At 42.9% G+C, this 25,366-nt stretch overlaps 2 protein-coding genes across 2 annotated transcripts; one reads left to right on the forward strand and one right to left on the reverse strand.

The window, feature by feature from the left end:
• Positions 1–419: 419 nt before the first annotated feature.
• On the reverse strand, positions 420–9,707 carry LOC133020655 (zinc finger CCCH domain-containing protein 6). The gene is made up of 12 exons (XM_061087302.1): positions 9,213–9,707; positions 6,475–6,682; positions 6,274–6,396; positions 5,964–6,195; positions 5,745–5,881; positions 5,351–5,476; positions 5,126–5,242; positions 4,904–5,011; positions 4,596–4,825; positions 4,104–4,498; positions 3,470–3,640; positions 420–3,317 (listed from the first exon to the last, which is right to left on the reverse strand). The coding sequence occupies exons 1-12, from the start codon at positions 9,296–9,298 to the stop codon at positions 1,786–1,788; spliced, it is 3,465 nt and encodes a 1,154-aa protein (XP_060943285.1). The 5' UTR covers positions 9,299–9,707; the 3' UTR covers positions 420–1,785.
• A 2,525-nt stretch (positions 9,708–12,232) lies between these two features.
• On the forward strand, positions 12,233–24,338 carry LOC133020656 (fibulin-7). The gene is made up of 8 exons (XM_061087303.1): positions 12,233–12,324; positions 13,607–13,769; positions 15,337–15,513; positions 18,836–18,961; positions 19,048–19,185; positions 20,445–20,582; positions 21,012–21,150; positions 22,674–24,338. The coding sequence occupies exons 1-8, from the start codon at positions 12,247–12,249 to the stop codon at positions 23,044–23,046; spliced, it is 1,332 nt and encodes a 443-aa protein (XP_060943286.1). The 5' UTR covers positions 12,233–12,246; the 3' UTR covers positions 23,047–24,338.
• Positions 24,339–25,366: the final 1,028 nt, after the last annotated feature.

A 25,366-nucleotide genomic window follows, 5' to 3' on the forward strand; every position in this document is an offset into this window, starting at 1 on the left:
CTGTGATTCATATCCTGAGCTGGCAAAACTGTAGTTACTCTCTTATTCCAGGGTTTGAAGCAGCCTGAGCCAGACTCGGACGGCGCTGAGGCTACAGCTCTGTGTTTCCAGTGGAAGAGGAATCTGGAGATGCATCGAGCTCAGCAGACCTCGAACCCAAAGACTGATGAGCTGGGTTTGAGGAAGACCTCATCGCACCCTGTAGCTCCCAGTCTTGCCCCGCCAGTTAATGTGCAAGAAGGCTTCAAAAAGTAGTGCCAGTCTCCAGTACTTTCACTGATCAGATTTTTGATTTGACACCTTCTAAACCCTTGCAGCATTTCCACAGAATGCCATGCTCTAATATTGTATTGAAAATGATACGTTATAATATTTGGAAATGCACACTAAAATGTAACATTTCAACTGTATATGCAAAGTAAAATTGATGTTTTATGTCTTTATTTAAGATAATGATAATAAAATCACTGAAATGTGACGGGTATGTGTGTTGTTACAATATTTTAAAGTATTATTATAGCCACCATACTGACAGGAACAAAAATATAACAGTATTCATTGAAACACTCCCCAAAAAAAACACACCGTATAAGTGATACAAAATAGGCATTTACATTGTGAATTATGAAAACGATTAAAAAAAGGGAAATAGCTTAGTTTCAGTGGAACTAAAAACAACTGTCAACCCAGATATGCCGCCACAGGTCTACAACAATCGACCTCTGTAACACACAATACCCCATGTGATAACATGAACTCAAATAAGATCCAAAATAGCCAGAACTTTCAACACATTAAACACATACACACAATACAATTTCACCATGATAGTACTTTTCTTTCTTTGCTGACGTCTTTTTCTGATTATCTGGTTCTTTGAAGTTAAGGGCACAAGCGACTTACAAGCTTGTCAGCAGTGAGCATTTTGAGGAATGACAATGATAAATCAAATTCGGTATCCAATATAAATTTTTCCATTAACTGTCATTACCAGCAAGTCAGAAAAGGCCGCAACAGTAATGTCCTCAAAGCATTCAGCCCAATTAAATTGACAATAGTACCAACAATGTAGAAAACTTAAAAACGTCAATGTTGTGGGAAATTACACATTTCTTCTAAGCTAAGCAGTCTGAACAAAACATATTGCACAAGGCATTGCACAAAAACTCTGCAACATAGCGTCATTATAGAGAAAAGGGAAAAACTGTAAAAAGGGAGCAGTGAAAAGCAACTAGGGGCTGATCACTGTCCTCGTTTATCGTGAAAAATCCCTTCTCAAACAATGTGAACATAAACATGACTACATCGTAATATAAAAGTCTCTTGAGATAAATAAGCAATTACAAAAACACCTTTGTTCAGTCAATTACTCTCATAACCTCTGTATGTAGAGAATGAATGACTGTATTCGACATGGTTTAATGCCTAGAATAACCCAACGCTTAGAAACCAACATATGGATCAGTCCTCAGGAACTGTACAACTTTAAATTATTCCTTTTTTTCGGACTGTTTACAACAAACAAGAATATTCAGAATGATAAAAACACTTTCAAAAAAACACTGCATTAATGTGATTATGTTCAAAGGAACTATACAGTGTGTGTGCACATATCTATCACAATCTCTGTACTGACAAACATGTTGTGCACGAGACAATATGTGATTCTATACAGCATCATTCATATACAGACATAAATAGATTTGTGTAAAGCTAAATAAAGATTAATAGACATGTCTCCTCAATGTACAAATTTCACGCAGCTTTTCCATTTCTCCAAAGTCCTCACTGACAGAAAGGGGAAGCAGTGGGGTCAAAGGTCTTGAAGACATCTTTGAGTGTCCTGTCTTCTGCTTCCCCCTCTGGATCCTGCGGTTTCTGTTCCTCCTTCAAAGCTGCTACCTCCTCGTCCTGCTGCTGCTCCTTGTTCGTCTGCTCCTTTGCCACCTCCTCCACTTTCTCCTCCTTCAGCTCTGCCTCTTCTTGTGCTCCAGTAGTGCCCTGTGCTGCCTGCTTGGCCTGTCTGGGGTCAGTGTACTGGGGTCGGATCAGTCCGGCCAGAGCCTGTATGGGGAGATTGTGAACCGCAGGGGGTTTGACAGGTGAGGCAGGAGTCACTGCAGGAGAAGGGGAGAGCGGAGGCAGGTCTGAGGCAGTGTCTGTGCTTTTGACCTCTTCAAAAGAGCTGCTTTGTTGGGTCGGTGAGAGCGACTGAGGCGCAGTATTGTCCCTCTTAGCAGGATGTTTCAGAATCCCTGCTTTTTTAGTAGGCGCTGCCTGTTCCTTCTGGGCCTGCTCTGCTTGAGCACGAGGATCATACAGGCTGATGCCCCCAAGGATTGTGGTCGGACTCTCCAGCCCTCCACCGCTGGAGGCCAGACGAGGTGCGTATGGTGGCAGCTTCTCTGGCTCTGGCTTGAGTCGAGCGGCTTGAGGAGAGGAGTTGGCTTTTTGTCGCCTTGGGTCCACACCCCCTCCCCCAGAGGAGGGCTCTTTCTGAACCTGCAGCTTGGAGTCCAGACTTCCTGTACGCTTGAGTCGGGGGTCTAGACTCTTTTGCTGGCGTGGGTCTATTGGTCTCTCTGTGGGGAATCGAGACTCTAAAGATCCAGAGGGCAAGCAGTTCATACGTTCCTTCAAACGTGCAGCTATCAACCTGGGGTCAGAAAGCGGAGGGCTGGACACTGGGGGATGGTCGGGCATTTTGGCTCGGTTCATCTGAGCATCAGCGATGAGGGGGGGCAGAGGGAGGTTGATGGAGAGCTCCTGTTTGGGGATCAGGGACGGGATGAGGTCCTCAGGGCCCCACACCACGGTCTGAGCAAAGGCCGGCCGCTGGAGAAGAATGTCGACCCGGATGTGGCTAAACTGCTTTAACTGGCAACGAGGGTCCCGCAGCACCACACTGGGGCCGGCTTCAAGAGGGATGAGAACAGCTCTGTCCCTGAGCTCCCTCTCTCCCTCCTCATCCTCCTCTCCCGTAGGATTTTTCTGAGGAACGAGGTTGCTCTGCTGGCGATATGGACTTTTCTCCACTGGCCTTATCTTCCTGGGGTCTCTGGAGAGCCGGGCATCTGCAGCTCCATCCGACTCCTTTTTCACATCGGGAGGTCGCTGTCGAGGGTCTGTCTTCACACGCGGGTCGCTGGGTGGGGCCCTCTCTTTGACAAGCCGAGGGTAGCCCGGAACCAAAACCGCAGCCTGGGGAAGCTTGGACTGAGACTGCTGCTCCTCACACTGCTTTTTCAGAGCTTTGAGGATGGCAGCAAGACAGCTCCCATCCTCCTCATCGCTCGAGTACCAGTTTGTAGTTTCATCTGTGAAGATAGACATCATATTTAAATGTTTCTTTCAGTGCACTTTCGTAAATTATTATGAGGTATTTGGATATTTTTCACAGGTTGTCTGACTTTTTTTTTTTTTTAGGTTTTATTTTATCCTTATTTTTTTTTTTCACACATGCGCTTACCTCTGTTTGTGTTGTTATCATCCTGAACCTCTGCTCTCTGTGGGTCATTCCCCTGTTGCTGTGTCAGGTGTAAAAAGATGGCTTTCTGCACTGCTGGTGGTAAAGACTGCAGCTGGGTCTCTGCACCAATATGTTGCTGGAGGTTCTGTATGAAGGCCAGACCAGGGTCTACTGTGTTGAAAAAAAGAATTCTTTATCATTTCATTGATAGCTAAAAAGTTAATTAACGTCTTAAACACATTTTTTTACCATATTTAGCTGGTCAAAAAACCCACTAACATCTGGGTTTGGTTTGCAATCGGAATGGATACAATTGTCATTCACTTCCAGGTCAAATGACTCTTAAGTAAAAAAAAAAAGTTTTCTTTATTTTGGCAGCCTAGATGCTGCACGTTTTTCTCTGCGGCATTACGAGGCACATTGAATTTCTAAGCATTGGGAAAAATGTGCAAAAGCAATTTGTTTCTTTGTATTATACAAGACGCAACACTGGGAAAGCAGCAAGGTTTCTGAAACATTGGTCATGATCGCTTCCGACAAGTTTGTGAGGTCGAACATGACTCACCAGGGAAAAAAATAACAGGCAAACTGTTTCAATATCTCCACTTAATATAAAAAGAGGTATAACACTGACCTCCTTGTTGACCCATGGCCTGGTTCTGGAGGAAGCTGCCAAATAAGTCCACTGGGTTCTGACCCATCGGTGGAAATGGGAAGTGATTTTGCAGCATCTGTAGATCTGGCATCGGAGGGAACGGAGGCCTCTGCATATTCATCTGAGGATTGATATTGGGTCGGTTTCCGTGGAAGGGTGGCGGTTGACAAGGAAATCCGGGGGGAGGGTGCTGACCTGGCGGGCTCTGTGGCAATGGAGGTCCCGTGGGGGGACCCATGGCACCAGGTGAACCAGGAGGAGGAGCGGAAGGAGCAGTGGAACCCGAAGGCCCCATACCTCCACTCTGCGTGTCCTCTGAGCCGCCACTTAACTGATTGGTGCCATCGTCTTGATTCTGGGAGTAGTTTGTTCCACTTAAAAATAAAAGTTCACAATTAGGTAGAGGATAAGATCCAAGCACTGTATAGTTTACAGATTTACAGATTATAAATTGCGGATTATTTTGCTTACCTGACAATTTTTTGCACCAAGTCGACAGTAGGTTGGACATTGATTTCAAACAGGGAGGGGATCTTCTTCCCAGCTTGGCCGGAGGCTCCGTCTGTGGGACTGCTCTGACCAGGAGTGGGAAGCAACCCCACCCCAGGAGGAGGCTTTGGAAGCGGGGCGATACCCTGCTTTCTCAGATCCTCCAGCTCCAGTTCGTCCTCACGGGCATTCTCCTCTTCAGTGTTAATTATCTGATGAATAAGGCAGAGAGCAGATATAAGATAGATGTTTACCAGGAGGAAAATAAAGAAAAAAAAAACCATACCAACCTTATCAAGCAACTCCTGGGTCACATCATTCAGCTCCTCGTGGGAGAATTTGCAGTTGTCGCCTTGATAACATTTGGCTCCTGTGTGAAAGAACTTGCACGGGTATTCATGTGCAAACACTGGTTAAGGATCAGGACTGGTTCAAAGTTGTAATGAGATCTCTGTTTATTGTGCAACACATACAAATGTAATTAAAAACAGGTGTTGTCAGAAGTGAAGGATATTGTGCATGTAAATGCAGTTATCTCCTTTGCTGCAGTATCCTTGGAGGTAAAATTTACACAGTTCCTTTTTCTTATCTGGCACGACCAGCTCGTGTTCAAACTTGCACTGTTCCCCCTGGAAGAAGACAAAAGGATTTTATCTTTCAATTTAAAAAGATGTTATCTTTTCCAGATATTTAGCTGTAAATCTGCTTACGACTTGCTAACATTAGCACTACTGTACCTTGATGCATCGGCCCTCCAGGAAATACTTGCAGATGTATCGACCATTGTGTTCGACTGTGTGCTGACTGATGAACTCCTTGCTCATTATTGGTCGTTTCTTTTGAAAACCACAATTTCTTCCTTCCTGTGACAGAAAAAGAAACAAAAGGATTAGTCAATTAATTTGTCTAATAGTTATATTAATAGTAGACATAATTTAATATGAACAGTCAAACAAAAGCTTTCTGTATTTTGACTGTGAAATTCATATTACATTGAGATCCAGACACTAAAAAAAGGACTTTAGCTTGATTCTCCACAAGTACCATAGAAAACACTATGGAAGTGCAATCCATTCAGCAGAAATGAGAGATATAATATACATCTGGCTTAGTTTTTAGGGGCATATTCACCATTTCTTCCATTCCCGGATCGCATCCTCGGCCTCGCCCACGTCCACACCAGGGTTTTCCCTTCAGCTTCTTATTCTTGTTGAGCATCCCACGTCCTCTGCCTGGGCCGCTCCCTCTTCCTCTTCCCCTCTGCCCAACTGAAAAGTACAGTGTGAAGTTAGTGGTCATCAGTCAGATGATTGACTATATGAGTTATGACAAAGGAAAAAGCCTCCATACACTGTTGTTTCATCCCCCTCATGCCTCCTCTCCTCATCTGGTCTTTAGCGTAGCGCCCCCTTCCCTGACTTGGGGAATCTTTTGACTGCGGATACTCGGACATGCCGTCGTCGTAATCGCCCTCCTCTTCATCATATTCATCACTGTAGTCACTGTACTTGTCAAAGTCACTGCTCTTGTGCGGCGGGGACTTCTGCGGATTGCCGTGGCCTCCTTTTGAGTCCCGTCCATGCTGGAAAAGAGAAGAAATGTCAAACAATAATGCTCATATGAATATGACGTGTCAGCAGGCCGGTGGAGCTGAGGTCACCTGAGGGGGCAGGCAGTCAGACTCGCGGTTAGATCCCTGGCTCTTCCTGCTTTTAGGCCTTTCTGGTCGGTCGTAGTCGGAGTCATAACTGTCGGAGCTGGAGCTGCTGGAGGGGGAGTGGTGCTGAGGAGAGGTCACAACATCAGTGAATTTTCATTTAATTCATATTCATTTGTTACAACAAGTATAATGGAATCTTACTTTCTGTCTGTCACGTCTCCTCCTCTTCGACCTCCTCTTCTCTTTGGTCTTTTTGTATCTTTTCCTGGAGTGCCTGTGTGTCTTGTCTTCTTTTTCTTTAACTCGCTCTTTTTCTTTATCTTCATTCACCTCTGTGGCCTCTTTGTTTTCTTCTTCAATCCCAATCCCTTCATCATCAATTTCTCCATCTTCTAGTTCCCCATCCTCTCTAGAAAGAAAACAGATCAGTACAATGAGTCCAGCGATAGGGATTTATATGCTGTATTTTTTCAGCCTCAGACATTATTAAAATGTTTTTTACATGAGCAAAACAGATGAGACTGCTGTAATAAATTGATAAGAAATAAAAAAACATGATGTTTTTTCCCTTCAGTTGGAACAAAGAACCAAACAGCATGCCAGACAGTTTGAAAAATGCCCCTAAGCCTTTCCTGAACTAAAACCATCATATTAATAATTCAAGGCAGTCTTTATTTCCAGTGTAGTTATTTTGTGAAAACTAAATTACATTCTACCTCAAGTTGAAAACCATCAATAAAAACCTCCCATTTCAAAGACTAGGGTTATTTGCATTTTACACAAAACCCAGCTGCTGTCAGAAACTATTAAAATAGGATTTCAGCCCATGTATCCATACTTTTTTGATACCAAATGTTTAGAAAACACAATTTCCAATAATGGATCTACAATCAACCCAAAGCTGCATTTAAAAAACATCATAGAGGGAAATAGTCTGGCCACTACTTTTTTTTTAATAGGTTTTCCCATTTAAGGCTAAGTTGTATAAAGTTAGTTGGCTCGAACAATAAAGCTTGGCAGGCACCAGAGAAACAAATTCTCACAACACTTGGTCCAAATTTAACATCAATCCGATTGAAATAAATAAAATTGAAATGAACTCACACTGTGTTATAGCAGATGGCCAATACAGATTAAGTTGTGTAAGAGTATATCCTGAAGAGTGTGTTTAAAGTACAGTTTCCGATCCAAGTGTGACAGTGGTATTGTTTTCATTTCATGTAATGTCAGCTGCTTGAAAAATACAGAGCGGGCAGGAGAAGGGGAAATTAAACCCCTATGAAATAGGAAAAGTATGTCCACCCGCTGATCTGTCCTCGGACACTGGTGCAGCTCAGGCTTCAACCTGGCACTTCACCAGCCCCGTCAACCACGACACTGTAACTACACTTCATCACTTTAAATCCAGTTGAAGCAGCACAGTCCTTGAAACAGCTGCCAATTTAAATCATTTGATAATAAAGGAAATATGGCACAAAACTACCCTGTCCTATTTTCAATTTCGCCTGTGATTAGACCCAGAAGTCTGACAACAAATGTGGCCAATCCTGCTAATATGTATTCGGTGGTGATACCATAGTTATACAGTAACACAACAAGGTGCAGAAAAACAACAATCTCCTTGCTGAGCACAAAAGTCTTGCCTGAGTTTAATTGTATTTGTATATAGCGCCAAATCATAATATACATTATCTCAACTTAAAAAAAGTTTATAGAGAAACCCAGCAGTTCCCACAATGAGCAAGCACTTTGGTGACTGTGGAGAGGAAGAACTCCTGAAGGCCTTGTTGAAACCCTTCATGACTTGTCTTCCCCCATTCAGGGACATAACTCACAGGTCTAAATCTCTGAGAGTAACAGGTGTCCAGGATGAGGCATGTCAAATAAACCATCAACCGATTTGTTCCCCAAGCCCAACACTAAACCCCCTGATTCTTTGGTGAAGTCAGTGCTCCACTTGATGCAGTCTTGTTTTTGGACTTCCCTAAACCCAGCCAGAGGTGCATGACCTCAACCCTGCATGACCCCTGTCACAGCAGTACCGCTGTGTGGCCACCAGGCACATTTACAGTTTCCTGCTGATGCCCACAATCACCCAAAAACCACATGAGATGAACCCTGCCGTCTTGCATGGAAATGATTGTGAATGTCGGCATGGTGATAGGAAAACAGACTTATCTGGACGGTATTATTTAGAATGCACCAAGGAGCCATGCAAAGATGGTTTTCTCTTTTTGAGAGGGGGGGAGAAAACGGTGGAAATGTCTCTGTGCCCTGAAATGAACGGTGAAAAGAAGAAAACAGTCCCCTCAACACTGATTCTTCTTCTCCAGTTGAAGTCAATGAAAACAACTAGTTCAGCCCTAAAGCTTGGAAAGTCCTTAGCCTACTACAGGATTACAGAGTAGTCACAAGCACGCACGGCCCTTAACCCAACCAAGGGAAGGCCCCATAATCTCAACCTTGCATGACCCCTGTCTCAGCAGTACCGCCGTGTGTCCGCTAGGGAATGGGAGAGGGTGGGTGACAATGCGAGGATGGGCGTGGCCCCTCCATGATTTTTGCACAGTTTCCTGCAGATGGCAAAAGGGTGGGTGACGCCCACGATCGCACAAACAACACAGAAGAGATGAGGTCTGCGGATGAGCATGACTGTCGACACGGTGATGGGAGGGAGGGGGGGGGGGGGGGGGGCGGACACACAACCATGGATGTTTTGGACAAGATCGTTCAAAGTGCACCACAGAGGCATGCAAAGATGGAGAAGGTTTGGTCTTTTCCTCTGTGGAGGAGGGGGGGAGAACATGTCTCTGAACCCTGCAAGTCACCGAATAAGAGAAGAAGAAGAACACAGGAAGCACAAGCACGTAGAGCCACAGCACGGACACGACGCACAGATATGAGCGTAATCGAACAATTGCACAAGAAGGTTACTCGACCTTTCATCCCCTGCAAGCTCAGAGTCTGTCATGTTTTTGTCGGGGACAGGGGCCGGGGGACTGGAGACAAGGCTCGCACAGGCCATTGGACAGCGGGTCTGCCTCCCCCCTCGCTCCGGGGACAGAGAGGGGAGACTGGGAGAGATGCTGGAAGATGTCTCAGACTGGAGAAAAACTCACGGTGTCACCCGTCTCCCACAGAGACAGTGAGCGGACACCGTCCTCTCTCATGTCAATGACGTTTTAACTCAGCGAGCAGCGCCGCTCGGCTAGTGTCCCGTCGGAAGACAGCAGCTGCCCTGATGGAGGGAGAGAGGAGACAGGAGAGGAGACGGGAGAGGAGACAGGAGAGGAGACAGGAGAGGGGCCCTGCTCGCTGGGGCTCTGCATCTTCTCGGCTTCTCTCAACAGGGACGACACCACCATTATTTCAAAATGGCTTCTGAGTTCTGCGGCACATTTCCTCGCCCGTGTATTCCTCCGTTCATTTTATAGTCCGATGCGGATCTATCTAACATGGACACAGCGAGTCCTCGCCGCTGATTGGTCAGACTCGGCTCGGGGGGGAGGAGGGGGGCCGACACAGCCGCGATGTCATTGGTTCAAAGCGACGTCAGTAACTTTCAACATCTGCAACCAGGAAGCGCACATGACGCTCGCTCCCGCGTAAATAATGTTATTCACCTCTGTGCGTGTGTTACTGCGCTGTAATGTGTTGTTATTAGAGATCATCGCTTTACTTATAGATACGTTTTTATTTACTGTTATTTACAACGAAGTCAGGTGACGTCCACCTTACGCACACACACGCAAACAACAACAATAACACGCTCACATGTTCACTTGTTACAGTATCAGGAAGTACAAATGAGGAAGACAAGAGAACACGTGATGGTTTAATATATGCAACAGCATAGATAGAACATAAAATGAGATAGAAATACAGAGAATAGGCACACATTATTCTATGGATATTATTTGTAGAGTGTAAGTGTCAAATTTGTAAATACATATATATAAATAGATGAGTTTTCACAATAAGAGGCACCTGTGGAGCATAATATGACTTTGCTCCACCCTGACTGCTGCAAGCGGTCAAGTAGGTTAATCAAACATTTTTACATGCAAATAAATAGACAAAAATGTATGAGTAAAAGAAAAATTACCACATTAACTTTTGTTCTTGAGTAAAAATAGTTAAGTGTGTACTTGCTTTTGAATATGCGTAAAGTATAATTCCTACAGAAATCAAATCAGAGAAAAGGTGTTTGGAGACAGGTTCATATTTGTGTAAACTATGAGCTAGTGTGTTTGTTTGTTTGTATCGGAGTGTGTGTTGTTCACACTATTCCACCAGGAGCCAGGCTCTCCTCCATGTGTGGAGTGAGCCCCATCACAGGATCATTGTGGCACAGGAGACACAAACGCACTAAACAGGTGGATTAGAGACAAGCTGTAGCATCTGTGCTATCTGTCCAGCAGGTGGCAGGGTTTCCCCTCTCTTTTAGGTAGAGAGACAGCTTAAATGAACCGCATTGGCGTAAGAGACTTTTGAATAACTTTAATAATGTGTCATAATTTATGACACATTGTCAAAGTAAATCTTAATTATTCAACTATGTGAAAAGAAAAGGATAAATCATTTCATGAACACACACACACATCATACACCATACCCTAGAGTTACACGATGTTCTGCTAAAAATTTAAAACCAGTGGCGTAAGAGAACACATCTGGACACACATGTAAATAACCATAATACAGCAGTGTGTGAGTGTCTTGCAGAGGGTCACAGAGGTCAGGAGTGTGTGTCTAGACGTGTGAAGTTTAGACCAAAGTTAAAAACTGTTTAAAACAATTGATTTAAACATAAAACTTGAAGCTAAAATAAGATGTTGGATGTGCCTCTGTCTTTATACTGAAAGCAGCTTAGTCACCCTTAAAAAAGCTGATTACTTCCTTTATTATATCATGTTCGTTGTTATTAATATCATGTGCAATAACCGGTAATTATCATGGGCAATAGGAAATTCTCAGTTGTCATTTCCATTTCTGTTCTGTTAATTATAAATGTTTGTAACTTACTCCCCGTTACACTTGATATTTGTATACTACATCAATTATACTATGTACCATTGTACTGTTATGCTATTATATAATACTTTGTTATTGTAACTCTGGAGCATATCTACCACAAGAACTACCCTTTGGATTAATAATGTTTTTGAATATACTAAACAGTCTGAGTTCCCCAGGCCAGGCTGGTCTCTCGTATCATGGAGAGACCCTTCTCCACCTCCTCCTCTTCATCCTCCTTCTCCTCCTCTGCTCAGTCGCTGTCCTCCCGTCAGGTGCCAGCCGGCGTCGCTGTAGTTCCACACATTAAAATCCGTAAAAGACTCGCCTATAGTGAGCTTGCGCAACTTTAACGAGCCAATCATCATAATACATGTCCAGCAGTGTTGTATGTGAAATCAATGGAAAAGGCTGGAAATTGCTCTTCCTCTTTCAAGTCTTCAAAGCATTGTGTCAGTGAATACAGATATTACAGATCGATAGCTTGGTTGTTATATGCGACACATGTTGACACGAATACATTTATATTTATTCGAGTTTTCAAGTAGGACCAAACAAGTCAATCTTAATCCTTAATTGCCCTGTATTAAAATCTAATATGGCTTTGTCGTGCTTTTTGCCAGATGCAGACTGTGGCACTTTGCATTTTGTTGGACTTTCCTCCTCCGAGACATGTATAAAGAAATGCTTTACAGTGTTTGGGTCCATCTCGGTGGGAGGGATTCCTGCTGCAGGAGGAACCCTTGGTGGTGTTGTGCAGAGCGCACAGGCTGAAGCCTCTAAGCGCGCAGCTCCACACACCAGAGCGCATCTCCCTCTGACACCTGAGGAGCGTCTTCCACACAGGACCTCATCCCACAACTGCTCCTTTGGATTTTTATCCCAGCCCCATAAAGAGAGAAGCCTGTTAAATCTTGGAGAACATCAGCACTGAATTGGAAACTGGACTTTTGAGAGATGGAGTTGTCTTTCCGACGCAGGTGTCTCCTGCTGCTGTGTTTGACAGTGATCCAGAGTGGTCATGCTGCAGTCCAGGTAAGAGTAGTCCAGTTTACTTTATAAAAGTTTATGTAAAAACTTCTTGTCATTGACTTGTCCGACTTTGACACTTGTCCAGGAACATCTGGAGCCTGAAAATCTGGCACAAATAAAGTGAATGTGACTATATCAAATAATATAATCTGACCAACCTCTGGAAATATTAATATCAGGCCTTTTTGAGAAGTATTTCATTGTAATACGTTAATCATATTATCCACAGAGACTCACAACAACACGCAACACATTCTTTCTCTTTTTTTGCTTTATCCGGCTCCCATCTGTTATCATTGTGTAATGGGACATTTTATGTTTTGCATGGTTTGGGATCACAGTTCACAGTTTCTACTTGAGAAATCCCTCAAAACCTCGTGCTTGAAGAACAACCATGGCTGCATCTGGATTTGAATCCTCTCATGTCTTGTCAGCTGGTGGCATTTTCCCTTTGCCCGGGGCAGAGCACTATCTGATCTCCCACAGGTCCACGCTATGTGAACAATGTGAATTGTAATGCATCGAAATTGGTCGTTACCCTCAGAATGCCTGTTCGGGAATTTAAGGTATGCTTTCACAGAGAAAATTGTTCCAATGAGCATGTGATTAATAAACCCTGCTGAAAGGATTAGAGGCTCTTTCTCTGAAGAACTTTGCATCGGCTTGACAAGCTTCCCCCCCTCAACTATAACTGCCAGTGGCACCCATGCTGTTTGGAGTCTGCCAGTTCGCAGGATTATCCACTGAGCGTATGCCTTCCTGCCACCACGCGAAAATATACAGAGGAACAACACTTTGTCCCTCCGACATCTGCCAGGCAGCTTTTGTCCAGCTGTGTCTAGAACTGGTAGAAAGTGGAAAGAGATGGAAGAAGAGATGGGAGGCCTTGAATATCTCAAAAGTGAGTGCAATGAGATCCAAGTCGATTTCAGTAAAATAAATCTTGGTGAGTCAGCGTGCCATGTGAGCACAATAAAAACATGTCACTAATATGCCTCGTCAGACTTACATAAGGTCGGTTAATATCAAGGAAAACATTTTGTAACCTTAACGACCATGTGCCCACTAATAAGATGGATTCAGTTTCAATGACATCATGTTCCACAGCTGCACATTAATGTTTATTGACCACTCATGTTTTTTTAAATATATTTTATGACCATTTAACTGAGGCAAACCTTTTATTTCTGTGCGTGTTTTACTTGTTGGAAAGTGGTTGCATGTAGTCACATTTTGCCAAGGCTCTCTTGCGGCTCCCTCACGGTTGCTCGCCCTGTGTTCACAGACGTGCATGGACAAGCACCAGGTGGTCGGGGTGCTCCGTCAGATGGAGAAGTTCCTGAAAGGTCAGGAGATGCGATTCACCGAGGGCCTCAGGATCATGAAGTCCAAGCTGGCGACGCTGCAGAACTCTGTGTCCAAGTTGCCTCAAGCAGACCAGTCAGGCGGTGAGTTAATAAACTGGTATCAAACACACCTCATGATCAATGTCATTGTCAATGATAGAGGCCTTTCTTTTTACAGCAGACTATTGACTTGCCTTTGTAGGAAAACCACAGGTGTTTTTCACAGTGAGCTGTGCTGGGATGTTCATATAGTTCACTAGAGTATTTCATACATAACAAGCAAAATGGAAACTATTACATTCTCTTCCTTGTTTTACAAAAGATTCAAGATTCAAGATTTTTTATTGTCAAATGCACAGAGATAACATGAAGCAGTCACTGTCAATGAAATACTTGGGTCACACATTGCGCCGTGCAATTTACTAAGATATAAATATAAACATTAATCCGATTTCTGATCCATCTATCTATCTATCCATCTATCTATCAAAAGATATTTATAATTCATCGGACAGAATAAGTCTCACACACAGTATGAGGTTGGCTGTAGAACTTTAGTTAGATCATTATTTAAACTGTGATGTTTTGGAATATTTTATGCATTAGCTTCACCAAAAAGGACCCTTCCAATGAGCAGTTATTAATTTACATCCTGTTCGGAATAAGGATTTATGACATTTTTTTTGGGAAAATTCGATTGTTTGATCTTCAAACTTGTTTTTTTTCCCCCTGTCAACCAGTGGCAGCAGAGGGCCAGATATAGCTTCTCATATTATGGGATTACAGATTCATCAAAACTGCACGAGGCCATCTCAGTTACAGAGCTGCGTACACTCGACAGGGGGAAGTGGAATTGTGGAATTGTGTTGTTTGGCAGTGGACAAGCATGAAGCCAATTTGTTAGTGATGGACCAGTCTTGTCTATAACTCTGTGGAGAGCACTTGGCCAGACAGTGGGAGGCTGATACTTAACATTCGCAGAAATAAAGGCCCAGGAAAATGAAAAGACAAGTAAAATCATTGTACGACCTCAGATCAGGATCAAATTCAAAAGTATTTGAATTTGGGTATTCTAATAACATGATGCATTTATCACCCTTACAGACACTGATTCCAAGTGTTCCCTGGGCTCTGCCATTTTGTTCACATTTGTCTGAAAAACATCTTACACAAAAATTGGTCAGAAAAGGCCTCAATGAGTCAAAGTTGGCTGTCGTTGCACTGAAATAATAAATATGAGCTGGACAACATGGAGGTCTGGCACTCAGAACCTATAATATAGTATCTGAAATGTAATGTTTTCACTTGAGGTTGATAGAATAGGAAACAATTTCTCACAATCCTCCAAGTTGAAGGAAGAGTGATGGCTCATGAAAGTCGGAAATGTAATCCATCCACACTGTTATGTAATGTGATTACATTATATATATACATATATTACAGACGTTCAGCATAGCATCTGGCCCCTGCGTGGTGCAACTCTGACTCACAGGAATGGCCGTTTCTCTGCTAACTGACTGCAAATGAAGCGTTTGGAGCGTACCTTCCCATGAAGGCGCTCCGCTGACTGCTCAGTGACATGTGTATATCCCCGGGCAGGGAATGCCAGAGGATGTCGGGAGGCTCACTCCACATGTGACCAGCCTCCCTCTCGTGCTCTCTCCCACAGCTTCCACCACCTGCCCCTCCCTGGAGGCCCCAGCTCACGGAACCAAGTTTGGCTCAAAGTACCTTGTCGGACACGAGGTCCATTTCACTTGTTCTCAGGGCTACCACCTCGTAGGCTCAGCCACACGTGCTTGCCTGGACAACGGCACCTGGACCGGCATCAGTGCCATCTGTAAAGGTGAGTTTATTATTTGTTCAGCAACTTACAGAAATCCCGGGCCTATTGAAAAACCCTAACCCTGACCCACACACACACACACACACTCACGCACCACATGGTATAACCTTAACCATAATACTTGCAACTTGCTACTGTTAATACCTAAACTTTAACTTAAACCTTACCTTACCTTAACCTAAACACCTTAAAATGTAATGATTAACGTTATGGGGACTCCATAAGAAGGACAAATCCCCTTATTGTGACTATGTAAACAGATTATGGTCCCCACTAAATGAGTCATATCTGGACACAAACACACAAATTGTGTACTTCTTTCTCAGTTAGGACACTCATTGACATAGTGAGCCCCCTTACCCTAACCAGAACCATCCCACAGCTTAATACTAATCCTTAACCCTTACCCTAACCCTGACCTATACCAAATACTACCCCGAAAAGCAAGTCCTAAGTGATCCAGAACACGAGGGCTGGCCAAAATGTCCTCACTCCGTAAGGTTAAGCCTCAAAATGGTCTCACAAAGATATTTGTACAAGTACACACACACACACACACACACACACACACACACACACACACACACACACACACACACACACAGCACAGAGATAACAAGCAAAGAAAAGGGCCATTCTTCAGAGGGGCTGGAACTCCTCAGCATCCTGAACGAAGCCCTCGTTAAAATGGCATTAGATGTCTCTGAACACAGAAAAACACCTGTACTGCATTCCACCGAGGCTCGCTCTCCCCTCCAGGTTTGTCCTCCTCATGAACAGTTACTGTAAGATAACGCCCTCCCTCTCTTGCTCATGTTTCCCCTGGCTCTGTGACAGCGGTCCCACTGGACGGGTTAAGTTCAGACATTATACCCACACCATCGTCTGATAGCACACAAGTATGCTAAGCACGCTATCGATAGCCCCATCAGCCTGCTCCGGTTGCGCGCTTCCAAAGAATTCCAAGTGGCACACTCAGTTTAACATGTGCACATATGTTTATTGACATTCATGGTTAAACCAACATGAGAAAGTTCCACTCTGCACAGTGTTATCCCTGTTCAAGTTTTTCAGCCCTGGAATCAGAGGTCTATATTTAGTCATGTCAAAAGAGCAGCATTGACAGAGTGTGAAACCCTCAAAAGTTAAGAAGAGTCTAAAAATATTCAGCGGAGTGAAGTGGGTTTCTTCATCTTATGGCTCTGGGGTGGCCCCTGAGGAAGCCAAATAAATATTAGAGGGATTGGTTGTCATCCAGTATCGTATGTCTTCAGTGCTGGAGCTCAAAGAGCAGCAGAGAACATCTGCACAACTCTGTGTCCTGACGACAGGAACAAAGATCATGAGGCATGACGTTCTTTTTATCCAGTTGGACATTCATTCATCCATTTACCTTCTGTTACTGTCAGTAGTTTGCAGTTTGTAGTATTTCTGTATTCAGAAAAGAGTATATTTTACTCAGGATAATCTCTGTTGACCACTGTTTGATGATTAATTATCTACATACCAGATAAGTAAATAAACTTATTAGTGGATTAATGGATGGATCTGCACTTTACACTACGTGTACGTATGTATTCAGTATTGTTACAACTCTTATATGCTGTCATTTCCAACTTTACTGTGCTCTTACTTACAGCTAAAAGCAGTATAGCTAGATGGAGAAATCTTGCAATAATCATTTAATAGTATACACTTGTGGATCGACTCATGGATCGACATGAAAAGATTCCCATTCATTCCCTTAATAAGATTTACACATGATTCTGTGAGAAATCAATAAAGATGTTGAAAAACATCCTATTTCACAATGTTAAGGAAAGAGAAAAAAAAACTTGGATTTGCCCCCTGATCTAGAACCAAACCAAAAGTTATTGGGGTTTTCCCTTAGTAACTATAAACATGCCAAAGATAAGTTAACAAACCTAATATAAGTGGGTGAATGAATGGTACTACAATTTATACTGTGTGTACTAAGTATATATAAGTATCTACCTCTTACATTGCTGCACTGGTAGGGCATGGTAAGGCATTTACAGTTATACCACTTTGTACTTGTTAAGGTAGAGGTAATATAAAGCTTTTAACAAAGTATAAATAAAGTTAGACGTTATTGAGAAGGTGTCAACAGAACAGAAAAAGAAAAGGTCTTAACATCTTCAAAACAACTACTTCCTTACAATTCTCAAAACGGTATAAAGTGAACTATACAGTATGAATCCAAATACACCAATAACACCAACAACTTTTACTTTGAAGCTGCAGATGGATCCTATTGAATTACACTTTAATAATGATACCCTTCTGATTCTTTGAATATAGTCGCTACTTTTCCACAAATGGAAGAAATAAAAGGGCATTACTGACTAACTGTTGACATGCTGTGCCCATAATGACAGTAGCAGCCTCTCATTCTGAAGTATCATTTATCAAAACTGGATGCATGGACTCATTCCCGCTCTTTGGATGGATGGATGGCAGACAGGAAAGACTTAGAGGCTTCTTCACTTTATTCCACCTCCTGTCTTCTTTTTTTTTGTGTCAGACTTTGTTTTTGTGAAACCTGAAACGAATTCTTCATATTAATATCCATTCATATTCTTTCAAACAGGATTTTATCCTACTATCGCTTTTCTTTATGTCAATGATGAATAGGAAATCCCATCATCATTTAGTAGGTAGAAAATCATTTATTTAAAAAATAAAAATTCTATAAAAACATATGTAAACAAACTGGTATTTTAAGATTAAAATAATGAAAAGAATTGAATATTTTGTATTCATGATGAGGACTGATGTTGGTTAGTTAATTAATTCATTAAAAGTGAAAAGAATATAAATATATATATAATGATTTGTAGCACTTTTAGGGATGGGACACTTTTGTCCAGGTGCTGAGAGGGTAGAGTTTTTTAAATGTGGCACAAACATTTTTTTATGCATAAAAGTAAATGTTGTTGGGAATCAGTGACATATGCAAGGCTGTATTAACCCTAGAATATAAATTGACATGTAACTGGCTGTATGGAAAATTTAGGGTGTTTTTTATATAGAAAATGTGGAATTACTTTTTTAAAAACTGTCATTTAAAGGGTTAAAAAATTGAAAATTAATCAATAAATATTAGGTATTTATGATCAATTTAGGGTTGATATTTTTATTTTGAGGGGGTTTAAAGCAGCACCAGATTTAATCATCTTAAACACCGTGGGCCACATATACATCCATATGACAAAAATGAGAACATGGGTTCCAGATCGAAACTCACTGGAGGTGTTGAAGAAGCTGCAGGTTAGAAGTTAACCTCCCTCTATACCCACAGACATAAGCGAGTGTGCAAGTAACCCCTGCCAAAACGGAGGAACCTGTGTGGAAGGTGTGAACCAGTATAAATGCACCTGCCCTCAGAACTGGAGCGGCTCCCACTGCCAGCACCAGACCCAGACAGGTCAGTGCTACAGTCCATACTGAGATCTACTAATGCACATGTTCACAATGTCTATTTTAAGCATCATATGTCTTCCCCTGATGCAGCACCGCCTGAGTGGAGCGTCATGAATGACCCTGCGTTCAGCCGCAGACCTCGCTGTGCCCAGGTGAACCGAGCCCAACACTGCAGCTGCGACGCAGGCTTTCACATGAGCGGCACCTCTGAAAACAGCATCTGTCAGGGTGAGCTGAAATGAAGTCGTATTTATTTGATCCCTGCACGGAGACTGATGTTCTGCATTGCTGCTTGGTACGGTAATGTGACTTTGGCCAACAAATACAGGGTCAGTAGCTTCACCAAAGTAGAAAGTAAGATCTCAGGGAGGACTTAAGCCAAGCTCACAGAACTATACAACAAGCATGTGTTGATGAAGGCTTATCCGGTCATGGAGAGCCATGATAGGTCAGAGTTTGAACTGTTACCCTCAGATCGCCGTCTCAAGGTGCCTGTTACCAGAAACAGGAGATATACGATTTCCTTCTTCCCGGTTGCCATTTGGTAAACGGCAGATAGCTTTGACTGTCCTTTGTTCGTTGTTTATTGCAAATTAGCTAAGGTTTGAAATTCACACAGAATGCAAGTTAAATCGCATTAAAAAACAAAAAGGAAAATTCAGTCTCCTGGTAAAGAAAGGCAAATCAAGGCAAAAGATTACACTGTAGCTGGTACTTCCTGAAATGTACAGGCGCATACAAGTAAAAACGAAATAATACCCTCAAATAGAACTGAAGTAACTTTGTAAGGAATGTGAACTAGAAGTGCTTTTCAGCTCTCTACTGAATTTAAGACTGAACAAAGGCGGATAGTTGAGATATCAATTTTACTGGTGCGTTATAGAGTCTCTGAACCACTCTGTAAACTACATGTCCTGTTGTTTCTGTCAGTTGTCCACCTATGTGTTAGTGCTCTATGTAGGTTGACGTTTGGGGTTTGTGTTCATTTGTTTTTATCCTGGCTTCAAATCAGATTCCCTGAAAGGGACAATTAAGATACTTTGAACTTTGAATAGTCGTCTTGCAGAGCTGGACAGATAGTAGATGTTATTTGGACTTGGATGCTGAGATGATCCCTGAACGCGTGAATCTTTCACTCCTCTAGTGATTAATGTTGTTACAAATGGGTAGTAATCTGCAGAGCCAGTCTGTGACAAACAAAATAATCCTCTCGAGAGGTCACAGGCTGATTAGCATTTAGGTCACAGTTGCGCTATTTTTAAGATGTAATTGGTTGAGTAAGATTTTGAAATGAGACTTTTCATGCAGCTGGAACAAATGTGTCTATGTGCAAGATGATGAAAATGCATAAAGATGGTGCAAGTGTACCTTTTGTCCTTACAGATCCTTACCAATATCCCAAGTTACTTCTACAGCCTCAGTCTTGTCATGTGATTACATTTTAAAGGTGGACATGTACATGAATTTCTGCTTCTGTTCCTTGACAGATGTGAATGAGTGTGAAGTATACCGGCTAGACCAAGGAGGCAAGCTCTGCGTCCACGAGTGCGTGAACGTTCCCGGCTCGTACCACTGCTCTTGTCCCAGCGGCTACAAGTTGCTCCCAGATGGGCGGAGCTGCGAGGGTGAGTGACAAGGGGCAGCAGAGCACAAAGGCTCATTCAGAAGGGCCCTGGCTGCTGGTCTCACTGGGCATGCAGCTCCAGAGAGCAATACCTGCGAATTAAAAAGACTTGAAAAAAAGCCTCGTAGCCGCAGAGCTTTTGGTTTCTGCAGAGGTGTCTGTGCAAACCTCGCTACCGCTTCCATCAGCACCCCTGAAGCTAACAGGGCTTTTGCCAGTGGAATGAATGACCTCACCGTCTCCCTGCAGAGAGAATCTTTGGGGCATGAGGCGTTTGTGGGAGACTAAACACAAAAAAAATAAAAAAAATAAACACCCATTGCACAGCACCCACTGCTCACGCTGTGGTAACCAGGAAGCAGGGAGTCAGTCTGGCAAGTCTCTCTCCCCGCTCCTCGTTCTTACGTGCCTTTGCTGTTTTGTCCTCCAGATGTGGACGAATGCTTGAGCCAGCAGCACAACTGTAGCCGAGGGACGACTTGTATCAACATGGGGGGAGGCTTCCAGTGCGTCAACCCTGAGTGTCCCCGTTCTCATGGCAACATCAGCTACGTCAAGACGTCCCCCTTGTAAGTGGATATAGCACCGGGTGGCATTTTTGTTTTCTACCTCGCTTGTGGTTTCAGTGAATAAACCAGGATCACATCTTCCACACTTAAGCATCTTCCAAGCTTCAGTAGAGAATTGTCGTTAACTTTCACATGACCCTCTGTATAAAAATCATATTCAACATTGTGATGCCAATGGGTGACGTGGAGAGGAAAATCTGTCATTACAGAAGTGCATTTAAAGTTCTCCAGGTCTAATACAAGTTGGGTCTTATTTTGGTACCTCTGGTCATCTTTTTTGTTGGTTGAAATAACATTCAAGCCGCCATGGCAACAGCTTAGATCTGGCATCGCAGCAACATCACCACCGGCCAAGTTAACCAAACATTTGGGGGTGAACTTGAAAGCTGCCAATGAAACCATGATGAAAACTGCTGTAAACATTTATCTCAGTTTAGCCACCAGCCTCAACTTTGGCACACTGTACTTGCTGTAGTTGTGCATTAACAGTAATACGGTGCAATTATATACTATTACAAAAAATGTTGGTGCATTCACTTTCAGTTTTACCTCCAAATAAAGGGGTTTGGATAATGTGGCATCGTAGAGATGTTCCCAGACCTTACTTCCATGAGTTTGGTGTTATTAAAACTAATCGAAGTAATGGAGATTAAGAGTTGTGGTTCTATCAGAATTACAGATTTCTGACAAAGAACAGGCACACTCAGCAAAACTTCACCAGACAACGTAATTTATTGCTTTGTTTTTTGAAACCACGTAGAACGTCTGTGTCATCGCATCTTTCATCGCCCTCAGCAAGGCATGAAACAAAGCTCTGTCTTCTTCTAGTGAATCATCACTGTGGTGAAATTCTGCTCCACTAACAGCAAAGGGAATGGATACATGTTTAGTTTAACACTTGCAATGAGAAATAAAGCAGGAAATAGAGAAGGCCAGTAGCTGTGTCCGGATTCCATGCTGTATGCGCATGCCTGTGTATCAAAATCCACTTCATTAATGGTATATCCCACAATGCAATGCCCAAATGAAATTGTTACTCACAGCTGCGAGAAATGAAAGCCCCCCGCTGGTAAAAAGATAGTTTTCAAACATGGCAAAATGTCCCCTTTGTGCTTTTTATATGATAAAAGTCACAAACCTAACCAACCAATCCTGTCAACTTGTGGGTGGGGCTTACTGGAAAAGGCTCCTCGGCTTCAGGTGGCACTTTGAGGGCGGTAACATATTAGTAAGGTGAAGAGTTACATTTAAGTAAGTAAACAACATGAGGGGAATTTTTTTGAATTCATCTGTCAGAGCTGAAGTAAGATTCTGACCTGCAAGGTTCATATACGTTAGCAAAACTTTCTTGTTGTTTCAACATTCTGCTCAAAACAGCTTAGAGTCTTCAGGCCCTTGACCTCATATGTGATGTATGTATGTGTCACAAAGAAACACTGTCATTACATGACAACTGTTTAACACACAGAGAACCTGCCCTGTCATGGTCCCTCATTAACATTTGCTGTATTTCTGTCTTATAGTCAGTGTGAGAGAAACCCATGCCCCATGGACAGCCGCTCCTGCCATCTGGCCCCAAAGACCGTGTCTTTCCACTACCTGCCTCTGCCCTCCAACCTTCAGACTCCCGCCACGCTCTTCCGTATGGCGACCGCAGCCGCTCCTGGGCGCACAGGCCCAGACAGCCTGCGATTCGGCATTGTGGGAGGAAACTCCCGGGGTATTTTCGTCATGCAGCGCTCGGACAGACAGACTGGCGAGCTGATACTGGTCCAGCAGCTGCGCGGGCCGCAGGAGATCAGCATTGACGTGGACATGTCCGAGTACAGCGACCGCGCCTTTCAGGCCAAGCACGTGGCCAGGGTCCACATTATGGTCTCACCTAACAACTTCTGAGGGCAGGGTTTGAGGAGGGAGACTGGACACAGAAGAGGAAGAAGAAAGAAAGCGTTTCCTCATCCCCGATCAGAGATGAATTTATATGAGCTGCCAGTCGCAGGCCTAATTACCAAAAGCGTGAGAGAGTGACAAGACATAGTTTAACAGTTATATTATGAATATAACAGTATATGGCAGAAACACATCATAGAAGCTTCTTTAGTCAGGATGAGCTATGACTGATGATGTTTGACTGAGGGAGTATGAATGCATGAAATCTAGCTGAAGCATAATGAACATATTGGGAGGGATGAAACTATTACTGCTGCCTTATGTTTGTATTTCTGTCTATCATAGATCATGTCTGAGTAGCTCAGGGTCCGGCCCCAGGGCTGATGCACTGCCCTCGCTTTATTGGTGATAAATCCCTATAAGACATTAGTGCTCCTGTGGCTCTAATTTATTGGAAATATTGTTGCTGGATTTTACATTGTAATGCCACATGTTTATCTTCTATAATATTCTGTATATTTGTTTTTTTTGTACTAGCTTGCTTCATTTAAAGTACCGGTCATTTAACTATGGGAGTTGTTTTTTTTAAAAAAGTAGACGCAGTATTGTACCAGGGCGTTTGTTTTCATTCTCTATTCAAGAGTGTGGTGTTCTAGTTTGAGAGCAGGACTTATTGATTTCACGTTCAAATGTTATATTGCTCTCAATCAAAATCCTGCGTTTGTACTCAAATAGCCCCTGCTTGAGCTTATATTTCATCAGCTTGTGCCCAAACTGTGCACTTGCTTGAACTTGGACAGACTTCCTGCTCTTCAACTTCAGCTCTTCTTCTCACGCTCAAGCTTTTGTGAACGTAATCGTCTCGGATTTCTCCTCTGCTCGTGGATTCTTTCTTCTGCACTTGAAATTCTTTGTGCAAAGTAGTTTTTTGGTTTTATTCACGCACAGAAGGCAGCATGACAATAAAAGCTGAAGCTCAAGTAAAGAAAGTCTTTCAAAGCAACAAAATAAAAACTGAGTACAAGGGTGTAGTTTGAGCAAAGCAGCGCATATTTGAGTGCAAGCGCAGGGTTTTGAGTGAAAGCATAACCAAATCTGAGCATGAAATCCATTAGTCCTGTCCAAAAGCTCTTGAAAAAAGATAAGAAAAAAACTCCATAATATAACATTACTCTGTATGTTACCCAGAAATAGCTTCATATTCTCATTTTCGAATTCATAGATGATTTAGCGAGCTTGCCGGCGCACTACATAATTTATCTGGAATTTTAATTGTCTCTGCAAAAATAAACCAAATAAAGCCAGTCCAACTTTTCAGCATTTGTTAAAACTACCTCACTTGATGTTGAACAGTGTGCTAGTAAATGTTCTTGTGTCGGTGCTTGTTCTCATTTTACATCCGCTGAGAGCGAAATTTAATGAGCGACACCGCAAACCAACACATAGCTGATATATAATGGTTGGATGGCGCTGAACAGTTCTCTGAATGAGTGGATAAAAAAGGTTAAAACAGGAAGAAATATGTTTTTCATACGTTGACTCTGAGCCAATGGTTCACAGTGAACACATGGCAACAAAAGGAGCCTCTCAGTATTCCTGTTTGAATTGAACACAAGGAACGAGATGTCACATTTCGAAAACATATCTCAGTGTGTCTATTTGTTTCAGAAAGAAGAGCCTAATGCTCCCCACATGTGTTCTCTCAGCTTCCCTCACTCCTCGGCCGGCTCCATCCAGGGGTTTACGTTGCAATAAAAGGAGGCCAGAGGAGCTTCATGCTTTCGGTGAGGGAGTGGATGGTGAGAATCAAAACACATGCCGCGACGGCACGCACTGCTTTGAAAGTGACATCGTGCCTTAATGGCAGGACCTAATTCCCTTCAGTAACCGGACCAGGAGTGCTCACATTGCAGCCTTTGTTTCAAGCTTTTCGCTCAGGCCGTTTGATGTTCACATGTTTCATCCATTCTCTGGCTGAGGGACGTTGCCAGCGACGATTGGAGAGCGCTGAGCTACATAACACAAGCCATTTGGTGGAGGGTAATGATGAAAATATACAGTGGGAGCCTTGAGGCCAAGCCAGCACAGTGTGGTCACAGAAACACGATGACTTTCCTTCTCTGTCTGCTCTTCCTCTTCATGCTCGAGGTGACTTCAGAGCATCATCATCATACATAAACGCAGGCCCATTAAAAAAAATACAGCAAAGTAACTCCAGTTTTTTAGATCTTATCATTTGTTTTTGAACAATTGCTTCTGTTTATGAAAGGCACCCTGTGCTTTGTTAAATGTCAACGGTGAAGTTCTTGCATGAAATGGGCACAAA

Source organism: Limanda limanda, chromosome 15, assembly GCF_963576545.1.
Source record: "Limanda limanda chromosome 15, fLimLim1.1, whole genome shotgun sequence".
Lineage (NCBI taxonomy): Eukaryota > Metazoa > Chordata > Actinopteri > Pleuronectiformes > Pleuronectidae > Limanda > Limanda limanda.

Excerpts from the sequence above, each read along its gene's own strand:
- LOC133020655 (XM_061087302.1), bottom strand. The coding sequence starts at position 9,298 with ATGGCCTGTGCGAGCCTTGTCTCCAGTCCCCCGGCCCCTGTCCCCGAC. Across the intron at positions 6,683-9,212 it reads GAGCTTGCAGGGGATGAAAG|AGAGGATGGGGAACTAGAAG; the intron begins GTCGAGTAACCT and ends TTTTCTTTCTAG. Across the intron at positions 6,196-6,273 it reads CTGACTGCCTGCCCCCTCAG|CATGGACGGGACTCAAAAGG; the intron begins GTGACCTCAGCT and ends TCTCTTTTCCAG.
- LOC133020656 (XM_061087303.1), top strand. The coding sequence starts at position 12,247 with ATGGAGTTGTCTTTCCGACGCAGGTGTCTCCTGCTGCTGTGTTTGACA. Across the intron at positions 12,325-13,606 it reads GTGGTCATGCTGCAGTCCAG|ACGTGCATGGACAAGCACCA; the intron begins GTAAGAGTAGTC and ends CTGTGTTCACAG. Across the intron at positions 20,583-21,011 it reads AGATGGGCGGAGCTGCGAGG|ATGTGGACGAATGCTTGAGC; the intron begins GTGAGTGACAAG and ends TTTGTCCTCCAG.